The sequence below is a fragment of the Lutra lutra genome, chromosome 2 (assembly GCF_902655055.1).
Source record: "Lutra lutra chromosome 2, mLutLut1.2, whole genome shotgun sequence".
NCBI classification, from domain to species: Eukaryota; Metazoa; Chordata; class Mammalia; order Carnivora; family Mustelidae; genus Lutra; species Lutra lutra.
This window is the reverse complement of record NC_062279.1, coordinates 79,872,981-79,885,015: the sequence shown is the minus strand read 5'-3', so window position 1 is coordinate 79,885,015 and position 12,035 is coordinate 79,872,981. Positions and strand designations below refer to the sequence as shown.

Below are 12,035 nucleotides of genomic sequence, written 5' to 3'. Positions count from 1 at the left end.
TTATTATTATTTAACAGCTAAATAGGATCATTATGTAGGGAGGGAATAGAAAATGTTACCAGTATTGCATGATGTCAACATATATTTTGAAATGCCAAGTGTATTACTGGCCAATAGTATAATAAGTGGGATAATATAAATCGTGCCCCCTTTTTTAATTCAAAAGAACTGGTAATAACTTATAAGAGTATAAAATTCTTAAGTCAATGTTTTAGTGTCTCATTCACTGACTAGCACATAGTAAGAGGAGAAAGAGTCAGTAAATATTTGTTGAATGGACAAATATATGGATGCTTTTTTTTTTTTTTAAGGTTTATTTACTTACTTGAGAGCAGGGGGAGGGACAGAGGGAGAGAGAGAGAGAATCCTCAAGCCAACTCCCCACTGAATGTGGAGCCTGATGAAGAGTTCAATCCCAGGACCCTGAGATCATGACCCAAGCCAAAATCAGGAGTCAGTCACTTAACTGACTGAGCCACCCAGGCGACCCATGGATATTTTCATTTTCTCTCTTTTTTTTTTTAAATATCGTTTTTTTTAAAGATTTTATTTATTTGAGAGAGAGACACTGAGAGAGAGCATGAGCGAGGAGAAGGTGAGAGGGAGAAGCAGACTCCCCGTGGAGTTGGGAGCCTGATGCGGGACTCGATCCCAGGACTCCGGGATCATGACCTGTGCTGAAGGCAGTCGCTTAACCGACTGAGCCACCCAGGAGCCCGATATTTTCTTTTTCAATTCACTTTCTCTGTTATATGGGAGAATCGTAGAAGCACTTGAGGGATACTTAGTGAATCTGTTCCACAGAAGCTCTTTTTTTTAGGGTTTAAACATGAACAAATAGAAAATTGATATTTATGTGTATGTGTATAGATAGGTAAATGTCTAGGACTTTCTCAAGTCTAAGTTCTTTGAAGGCATTCTTTTCTATTTTCTCCAGAGAGCTCAACACAGTTACTTATATAACAATACATTTTGTCAATTCTAAAATGCTCATTTTTGTTTTTTACTTTTTCTTTTTCTTTAGAGAGAGCAGGCCATGAGCAAGGGGGTGGGAAGGAGAGAGAGAATCTTAAGCAGGCTCCATGCCCAGTCCTCCTTGGAGGGCTGATGTCAGGACCCTGAGATCATGACCTGGGCTGAAATCAACACTCTGCTACTTAACCAACTAAGCCACTCAAGCACCCCTTTTCTTTACTTTTAAATAGCATTTGGGCATATAAGAACCTCAAATCTGTTTTCTTATTTAAGCTATTTCTTGCTTCAAAGTTATATTTATGGGGCTAACAAATAATAGTAGACTAAGTTCCTCAGTGGTGTATACTTAGAAAATTGTCACTCACTGAATTAATTGCTCACCCAAGTGAGCACCTCCAAAACCACCTCTTTAAACACTGAATGTAGTATTAAGAGTCATTGAATGTCCATAAACTTTAAAAATTTATTTTGTGATTTTTTTTTTGGTACATTGGACAATATTTAGTAATTTGTGATTTTGAAAAATGAAAGATCTTTCCTAGTACTTTTGGGTAATGGTATAGATAGAATATAATAAAATGTTTCAGTGTCTTAAGAGTTCTTGATTCAAATTGTAATCCTGTTTCTCCTGCTCCTTCCATAGCTTCCTGCAGATTTCACAAAACTACACCTTACTGATAGTCTCCACCCACAGGTGACGCACGTTTCTTCTAGCCATTCAGGATGTAGTATCACTAGTGATTCTGGAAGCAGCAGTCTTTCTGATATCTACCAGGTAAGAAAGTGTTTTCCTTGTCATTTGCTTCATTTTTATGTATGCCAAGGAGTTTTATTATTCTTAATTGATAGGATCTACAAAATAAATATATATGTGTATATTATATGTACATACAGGTACATAAAATGTTAATGTTATACTATTTACAATGTTACATGTTATAATATGTTATTTTATTATATGTTAATGTTATAATATTTATAATATAATATGTCACAAAATGTTACAATATATTATAATGTTCTAATATATTTTATATATATAACATAAAATATGTTTGTTTCAGGGAGTAGAACTACTATCTAATTGTATTTGCCTCTGTTATCACCAATTATCAGAGTTTTATTTTATTTAATTTTTTTAAAAGATTTTATTTATTTATTTGGCAGACAGAGATCACAAGGAGGCAGAGAAGCAGTCAGAGAGAGAGGAGGAAACAGGCTCCCTGCTGAGCAGAGAGCCTGATGTGGGGCTCGATCCCAGGACTCTGGGATGATGACCTGAGCCGAAGGCAGAGGCTTTAACCCACTGAGCCACCCAGGCGCCCCAATTATCAGAGGTTTTTTTTTTTTTTTAATGATTTTATTTATTTATTTGAGAGAGAGAGAGAGCATGAGAGGAGAGAGAGATCAGCGGGAGAAGCAGACTCCCCGCCGAGCAGGGAGTCCGATGTGGGACTCGATCCCAGGACTCCAGGATCATGACCTGAGCCGAAGGCAGTTGCTTAACCAACTGAGCCACCCAGGCGCCCCCAATTATCAGAGTTTTAAATAGAGTGGTTACAATGGAGATGTTTCTCTTGACTTTAAATATTGTATAAAAATGACTACAGACATATAAGGTTTTTGATTCTTAATTAAAACTGTACGGGAGGGGGCGCCTGGGTGGCTCAGTGGGTTAAGCCACTGCCTTCGGCTCAGGTCATGATCCCAGGTCCTGGGTTCAAGCCCCGCATCGGGCTTTCTGCTCGGCAGGGAGCCTGCTTCCTCCTCTCTCTCTGCCTGCCTCTCTGCCTACTTGTGATTTCTCTCTGTCAAATAAATAAATAAAATCTTTAAAAAAAAAAAACTGTACGGGAGAACTGCAGAATTATGCCATTATAGTAAGTTTTTCTAATTAAAATCTTGAGATTATTATGATTAGATCAATGAATTATATTTTTTTTTTGCATTTTTAAATTTTGCATAGATTTGGTTATGTGTATAAAATAAATTCTTATGATACTGATGGATAGAAAAGGAACTAGGACTATGGAATTCCAAAACTGTTTTAAAAGCAAAATAATTTTAATTGGTAAGGAAGAGTTCATTGGCTTAGAATATGCAAATTTGGGAAAAGTGACTAAAACAATGCAAAAAACGTCCGTTTGTGGAGAGGTCTTTAAATAAATGCTACTAATATGGGATTTTGGAAAAAGGACATAACACTGGCTTCTTAGGAATTGTGAATGAGGTGACCAAGAAATGCTTTCCTTTAGAAAGATGATAGTTTTAGTATCATTGAAATATTCAGGCAGAGCTAAATTTCTATTAAAAAAAAAATACTAAAAGTAAACACTTAGAATACCATCAGGGCAAAAATATTTAAGTTCTAAATTTAGTAGATCTTAGAAAATTAGTTTTGTTTGAAGGAGGTAAGAGGTATACACTTTCCTGTAATTCAGGGGTATTATAGAAAGTTTACCAACTAATAACCGAAAGACACAAATGCAATTATTTGCAGATTTTTGGCTGATTAAGAATTTATTATTTTGCAATAAGAAATATTACTTGCCTCTTTAGAGTAGCTTTTAAAAATTCTAGTTCGATGGAATATAAATGCAAAGATAGATACCTTACAGTAAGTGTTAACTTAAAATTTTAGGAAGTAATACCATTTTTCAAATGTTAGAGGAGGAGAAGTTGGCAGATAAGGGTAACTTTGCTCTCCTCCCTCCACCGGCCAGTACTGCCTATTTTTAGAAGTTGATTTTTTAAAACATTTACTTAAGTATCCTTTATCCTAAAACAGTGAATAGTATAACTAAAGCTGTGCTTTATGGTAACTGAAATATCATGATAGAGGCCTTGTCTTCTAAATTTCAAGATGATTGTACACTTTAAAGATCTGAAGTATATACAAACCTGAATGGAACTCCTAGAAGGCAAATTTATAATAAGAATGAAGTAAGATATTCAAATAACTTATTGGGGCATATTCTGAAGGGAATTCCAGCTTTATGTGTTTAACCCTTGAGTAGGCTAGGGTACGTTCATGAGGAAATTCTTGATGGTAAGGAAATATGTGAGAATCTAGACTGTGGGTGAGAACTCAAAATTGCTCTGACTGGTCTGCCTGCAGCCTGACTTTATCTTGGAGTATATAGATGGAATAGAGGGTCCCTGTTTATTTTGTTTCATTTTAGTTGAGTTTCAAGGCTATTCATTTCAAATTTGATGGTAGGGATGTAGCCTGTTTATATCCTTCATACGGAAAAACCCATAGTGTATTTAAGGATTTGCTTTAGCTATACAAAACTAAACATTTAATAGAGATCCCTGATAGACCTTTCCATTATTTTTAAATAAGAAATTCTTAAGTTGAGAAGGAACCTGACAAATGCACCTGGGTCAGTGACTAGTCTTGTGTTTGAATCCTCTACTGCTTTTCTTTTCTTTCTTCTTCTTTTTCTTTTTATTTGTGTGTTTTTTATGTTCATTTGTTAATGTTTCAAGTTCTTACCTAAATTCTCATCAGTTAACATAAAGTGTAATATTAGTTTCAGGGGTAGAATTTAGTGATTCATCACTTCCATACAAAACCTAGTGCCCATCAGAACAAGTGCCCTTGATACCCGTCACCCATTTAGCCCCTCCCCCTTCACCTCCCTCCAGACACCCTCAGTCTGTTCTCTGGAGTTAAGAGTCTCTCTCATAGTTTGCCTCCCGCTCTCTCTCTTTTTTTTTTTATTCCCCAATGTTTATCTGTTTTGTTTCTTAAATTGCATATATGAGTGAAATCATATGGTATTTGTCTCTGACTGACTTAATCTACTGCTTTTCTATCAGTGAATCATACAGTTTATTCTTGAACATTTCCAGGGACGGACAGCTCTCTCCCATGGCAGCCATTAAATCTTTGTGTAATTCTGACTTAGGAGGGCTTTCTCCTAAGTCAGAAAGTTGTGATAGTGAAGTGAGTATAAATGCTTGCGAGATAGGCACAGAGAGATTGAAGATGAATGCTGTGTACCAGAGAGAAAAGGGCAGAATAATACTTCTGAGAAGGTGAGAGGAAGGGGGCTCGAGAGCAAAGTGTAATAACTAGCTTTAAGAAGAGTAACCTTCCTCTGTCTTAAAAGGTACATATTTATCATGGTGGATTTGGGGTGGGGAGTTGTGGGTGTTTCTCTCTCATGGCTTCAATTTTTCTCTCTGAAGAGGTGAGTTCATTTGTTGAGAGTAAGAGGATTGGCAGGTTGAGAGTTTTAAGCAGAGAAAGTTCTGAAATAGAAGTTTCAGGGAGTAGGAGAGCAAATTGTCTAGAGTAATGGAAGCTCAGTTGAGATGGTGCCATCAAATGCAGAGTGATTTCCCTCTGTCCTGTTAAGTAAAAAGAAAGCAAAGACTTGGCTTCACCCAGTCCTGGAGTTTTGTTAAATGACTATAACACAAAGACAGATGAAGCAACATGCCAACCTCTTTTTAACTGCTGAGCTTTGTTTTTGCATGCCTTCTGCCCAGAGTGTTTTCTCCTAGGTTGATCCTTTTCTGCCTTCATTTTCAAGTACTGTCTTCTCAGAGAGTTCTTTCCTTATTACTTTCTGAAAAGTAGGTCCTACATTTTGGTTTCTTCCCTGGCTGATCCTTTTGTTTAGATTTTGATTGAAATAATTATTGCTTTCTGTGTTGTTCTGTCTGCTTACTAAGATGACAGTTTCAAGAAGATACAGAACTTCTCTGTCTCATCTCCATTTTCTCTTTAGAGCCAGGAAATTGTGGGCATTGGATAAAGGTGTATTGAATGAATGTGATTGAAATATTAGAGTTCACAAGCTGGAGGGTAACATAGAAGCATGGAAGGTAGTAGAGTCTTGAAGACTGAAGGTCATGAGTTGAAAAAGGGTTATCTTGGAAACAGGTGAAAGCGGTTGAAGGTAGGAATTTGTTGGCAGTAGAAAACGGAATGCCTAAGTTGGTGATATGAAATAGTGCAGTTCTAGGTATGATAAGATCCTAGCTACATAGTGTGATTATCAGAGCAATAGCTTGGTGGACTGGAAACAGTTGTTCAGAAATAGATCAATAGAACAGAGACGTCAAGTAAAATGGAATTCATGTGTAAGTACGTAATATGTAATAGAGGAATCCTTACAGATCAATGAAGAATTTGATGGATTTTTCAATAAATGATCCTTGAGGTGGGGGTAGTCATTTTATAGTCTCACTTTTTTTTTATTTTATTTTTAAAAATATGTATGTATGTATGTATTTATGAGAGAGAGGGAGAAAGAGTGCAAGCAGGGGGAGGGGCAGAAGAAGAGGAGGAAGAAGAGAATCTCAAGCAGACTCCATGCTGAGCACAGAGCCCTACACAGGGATAGGTCTCATGACTCCCGAGATCATGACCTGAGCCAAAACCAAGAGTCAGACGCTTAACTGACTGAGCTACCCAAGCACCCCTGTAGTCTCACCTTATATCATAATTAAAATTAAATTCCATATAAACTAAAGAGTTAGCAAACTCTTAATGGTATAAAAATTAAAAAAAATTAAAAATTAAAAGATCATTTGAGGCAAAGATTTAAAGTCAGAATACAACTCACTGGGGCGCCTGGGTGGCTCAGCGGGTTAAAACCTCTGCCTTCAGCTCAGGTAATGATCCAGGATCCCGGGATTGAGCCCCGCATTGGGCTCTCTGCTTAGCAGGGAGCCTGCTTCCCACCCCACACCCCTCCCGCCTGCCTCTCTGCCTGCTTCTGATCTCTGTCAAATAAATAAATAAAAATCTTAAAAAAAAAAAACAACTCACTTATGCAGATTAATAAGAAAAATACTCAGCTCACCATATAACAATAGTCAAAGAATAAGAGTAAGTAATTTGCAAAAGAGTACATGTAGATATCTGTACCTTAAAATATTTCAAAATCTATTAGTAATTGAGTATATGAGGATTAAATATGCTATTTTCCTGTCAAATTAGCACAGACTTTCTTACTTATAATAAATATTTACAGATAGATGGTCATACACTTGTTATAATTATAGTTTTTGGAAAGAAACCTAACAATTTTTACTAAGAGTTGTAAAATTGTTCCTGTCTTTTAGGCATAAATATATTTTTAAAGCCTATATTGAAACTAAAAAAAGTTAATGTGTAAAGTTAGGAACAGCATAACTTAAAATATACAAACTAGCCTTTTGCAAGCATTAAACTTATTTCCAAATAAATTTTCATACTTTCTACATATATATGGTTTTATGAGTAGTTCTTACTCCCTTGTCTCAGTTAAATTAATATCAGCATTAGCATTCAATATAACCTTCTTCTACCCTAAATTTATATCGCGGTCTGACATAGATACTCTTCGGGTTAAATATGTATGTTTGAAATTCTGCACAAAATTTATTTACATCAAGAATGCTTAGTAAGGGACGCCTGGGTGGCTCAGTTGGTTAGGCCGCTGCCTTCGGCTTGGGTCATGATCCCAGCATCCTGGGATCGAGTCCCGCCCGCATCGGGCTCCTTGCTCAGCGGGAGCCTGCTTCTCCATCTGCCTCTGCCTGCCACTCTGTCTGCCTGTGCTCACTCTGACAAATAAATAAATAAAATCTTTAAAAAAAAAAAAAAAAAAGAATGCTTAGTAAGCAACTCTTTTAACCATGGGGATATTCATGGTTTATTTAATAAGCAAAAACTTTTTTTCATAAATGATTTTTGATACCTGATGATAAAACCTATGTTGTAGTTATTTTTATTTTAGTTAAATAAATTAATTTTAGTTAAATTAATGATTCACTGGAGCTTTATGGCATTTAATATTTCTTCTGTTCATTTTCTTGATATCCTTTAAAAATGCAAAATAAGTGGAACTAGAGGGTATTATGCTTAGCAGAATAAGTCAATCAGAGAAAGACAACTATCATATGATCTCCCTGATATGAGGAAGTGGAGATGCAATGTGGGGGGTTTGGGGGGTAGGAAAAGAATAAATGAAACAAGATGGGATCGGGAGGGAGACAAACCATAAGAGACTCTTACTGTCACAAAACAAACTGAGGGTGACCAGGGGGAGGGGGGTAGGAAGAGGTTGGTGGGGTTATGGACATTGGGGAGGGTATGTGATATGGTGAATGCTGTGAAGTGTGTAAACCTGGCGATTCACAGACCTGTACTCCTGGGGCTAATAATACATTATATGCTTATAAAAAAATAAAAAAAATTTTAAAAATGCAAAATAATATCTTAAGAACTGTATTCATAATACAATATATGTAGTCCCTTTTGATTTCAGGAAATCATAGAGCTTTTGGCATTGATCTGAAAAATTACTAGTTTTTTTTTTTAGAATATTACTATTTAACTATAATGTACATCTAAATCTGTAATTTAGGACAGGAGTTGTTTGCCTAACTGAATTATGTAAATCTTTCTTCTTGCTCCTGAGACAAATATAATCAGATACTTTTTAAAAGCACCTGTGTGCTTATCTTTATTTAGAATAAAAGTGTTTAAAGACACAATTAATCTTAGTAATATTATAGTTTGGAGGAAGCTAGAAAATAGCAAGCATTTTATTTATGTTTATATATAAATACATATATTTAAAATTTTATGTTGTATGACTTAGCAAAGCAGAAAAATTTCATTGCTTTATTATATTTTAACTATTTTTTAGTAGAGTTGACAGTGTTACATTTTTACATTTGTTTGATGTGTACAACATAGTGATTCCACAAGTCAATAAATTATGCTGTGCTCACTACTAGTTTAGCTACCATCTGTCACCATACAGTGTTAATATAGTACTATTGACTATATTCCCTCTACTGTCTGTAACTTTTATTCTCCTAACCTATTCATTCCGTATCTGGAAGCCTGTATCTCCCATCCCCTTCACCCATTTTGCCCATTCTCCCAATCCCTTCCCTCTCTGGCAGGCCTCAGTTTGTTCTCTGTCTTTATAGGTCAGTTTCTTCTTTTTGTTCATTCATTTTGTTTTTTAGATCCACATATAAGTGAAATCATGTGGTATTTGTCTGTCTTTGACTTATTTCACTTAGCATAATACCCTATAGGTCCATCCACTGTTATCACAAATGGCAAGGCAAGATCTGATTCCTTTTTTTTACAGCTGAATAATATTCCTGTGTGTGTGTATGTGTGTGTGTGTGCGTGCATGCGTGCGCACGCGCCCACACATGCCACATCTTTATCCACTCATCTGTCGATATACACTTGGGTTACTTCCATATCTTAGCTATTGTAAATAATGCTACAATAAACATAGGGATGAATGTATCCTTTTGAATTAGTGTTTTCATTCTCTTTGGGTAAATATCCAGTAGTAGAATTATTGGATCATACAATGTTTCTAGTTTAAATTTGTCAAGGAACCCCCATACTGTTCTTCACACTTATATTCCTAGCAACAGTGCATGAAGGTTCCTTTTTCTCCACATCCCTTACCAACACTTGTTATTGTTTGTCTTTGTGAGTCTAGCCATTCTGACAGGTGTAAGATGATAATCTCATTGAGGTTTTGATTTGCTTTTCCCTGATGTTTAATGATTTAACTATTTTCTTTATGAAGACAGTCTATTGAGAAAACTAGGCAAAGTATTATAGTGCAGAGTATTTACTAGCTTGCATTGGTCAGAACTGATTTTAAGTCCCAGTACAATTACTAGGTTTGGTTTTGTTTATGTTGAACAAGTTATTTGATTTTCCTAGTGTTTTCTCATCTGAAAAGTAGGGGTAATAATCCTAATTTCCTGAATTGATGTGAAGATGATTATGTATTAAAAGCATCAAATGTAGTACTAGCTACATGGTGGTCATTCAATGTAGGATCACTGTTTTTATAATTATCTTATGAGCCGTTTAGCCAGAATTTAATGGTTGCAATTAGCCCGAGACATTTTTTACAGTAAGAGGTTGCAGTATTGAACAGAATTTTGGTTTTTTTTTGAAAATTTTGCCAATTGTGTGCAAGCTTTGTTACTGGGATGGGAGGAGGTAAAGATAAGCCAGTGCTGATATAAGAAAACATGTCCTCTTGAGGAAGGGACTTTTTTTTTTTTTCAAGATTTTGTTTTATTTTGTTTTGTTTTGTTTTGTTTTATTATTTCTTAGAGCATGAGTGGGATGAGGGGTACGGGAAGAGGGAGAAGCAGACTTCTCACTTAGCAGAGAGCCCGACACAGGGTTCAATCCCAGGATCATGACATCTGAGCCCCCAAAGTGCCCCAGGAAGGGACTGACTTTTGAAGTAACCTGTAATGAGCTTTCTTTTCTTTCTCCTCATTTGAGTCAAGAACAGTCCTATGAATGGGAAGATATAACTCTAGTTTGCCAATAAAACTAGGTTCATAGAGTTTAAGTAATTTTGCTAAAGTCACATTATAAATGTCAGAACTAAGATTTGAATAACTAAACTCTTAAGTTTTTCGTTTATGTAAATTCAGTAACTACTTGGTTCCAGGCACTCCTAAGCTGGGTACACTTCTGTAGGCCAGTTGTGTTTGTTCATTAAACTTTTAACTCCAGTCTCTAAACATTTCATTGCTCATGAACCAGTAATATTATGGAATTAGTAGACGCCTAAAAAATTGTTTATCAAGTTCTATTTAAAAGGTATTATTAAAAGGAATTCTGTAGGGGTGCCTGGCTGGCTCACTCAGTACAACATGTAACTCTTGATCTCAGAGTCGAGAGTTCAAGCCCCCATTGGGCCTAGGGCTTAGTTAAAGATTAAAAAAAAAAGTGTGGGGGGGGATCCTGTAGTATTTTAAAATATAATGAACGTTTATTTTTAAAAAATAAGTTACTGGTTTAGTGAGTGTTATTTCATGAATAATTTGTTTAAGAATGGAATACATATAATAGAAAACAAACTAATGATCATTTACACACATGGGGAGGGTTCATTTTTGAAGAGATTAATCCAATTCCCATTTTTTAAAATTTTTTAAAAAGATTTTTTATTTATTTATTTGACAGACAGACATCACAAATAGGCAGAGAGGCAGGCAGAGCGAGAGGAAGGGAAGCAGGCTCCCTGCTGAGCAGAGAGCACGATGATGCAATGCGGGGATGATGCAATGCGGGGCTCGATTCCAGGACTCTGGGATCATGACCTGAGCTGAAGGCAAAGGCTTTAACCCACTGAGCCACCCAGGCGCCCCAATCCAATTCCCATCTGAAAAGTCTTTGTTCTGGGATGCCTGGCTGGCTCTGTCAGTAGAGCATGTGACTCTTGATGTAGGAGTTCTGAGTTCAAGTCCAGTGTTGGGCATAGAGCTTATGTTAAAAAAAAAAAAAAAAAGTTTTTGTTCTTTTTAAGATTTAATTATAATTCATTTAAATGACAATAATGATTTCTTTGGGATGGTATGAAATATCTTTTTACCTCTTACTGTATGTTAGATGTTTAAAAATTAAAGAAAAACTGTAAGCTATATAACTGTTACTTAGAAGTTTTTATTTATTTATTTATTTATTTTTAGAATTAAGCAGTGGTCTTTACGGGAACCTATTATACAAATAAGTGAACACTTCCATGCAAAATAATGCATTTAAATGAAAAAAATTTTTAAGTACTAACACACATATTGCGTGGAGCACTGGTGTTATACGTAAACAATGAATTTTGGAACACTACATCAAAAACTAATGATGTACGGTATGGTGACTAACATAGTACAATTAAAAAAAAATAAAGAATGGGGAAGAAAAAGAAGTTAGAAGTTATTTGTTTTGTTTTGTTTTTTAATTTCTGTCTCCAGTAATGTCCCTTCTTCACTCTAGGTTCTTATTAAAGAATATATAGAGGACTAATTATATATTTGAAAATATAAAATGATGAATAATAATCTTCAATGTTAAGACAAAACTGGTGTGAAAATATAAACATAGCAAGCATTTGCACATTGCCACATTTCCAGACTTCAGAAATAAAGTGGTGATAATAACAGGGCTAGTTTAATTTCTCTGATCACAGTCTTGGCATACCACATCATATCAAGTTCTACCTCAGTTTTATTGTACAATCTAGAGACAGTTGAATTCTGAATAAATTGGG

General features: G+C 35.5%; 1 protein-coding gene across 17 annotated transcripts in view; it reads left to right on the top strand.

The window, feature by feature from the left end:
* RAPGEF2 (Rap guanine nucleotide exchange factor 2) overlaps positions 1-12,035 on the top strand; it is a 241,963-nt gene that overhangs the window by 185,972 nt on the left and 43,956 nt on the right. For all 17 annotated transcript variants that reach the window (XM_047717786.1, XM_047717781.1, XM_047717776.1 and 14 more), the window contains one exon: positions 1,619-1,750. In XM_047717786.1, coding sequence (XP_047573742.1) covers positions 1,619-1,750 — 132 coding nt within the window. The remainder of the gene's footprint in view (positions 1-1,618; positions 1,751-12,035) is intronic.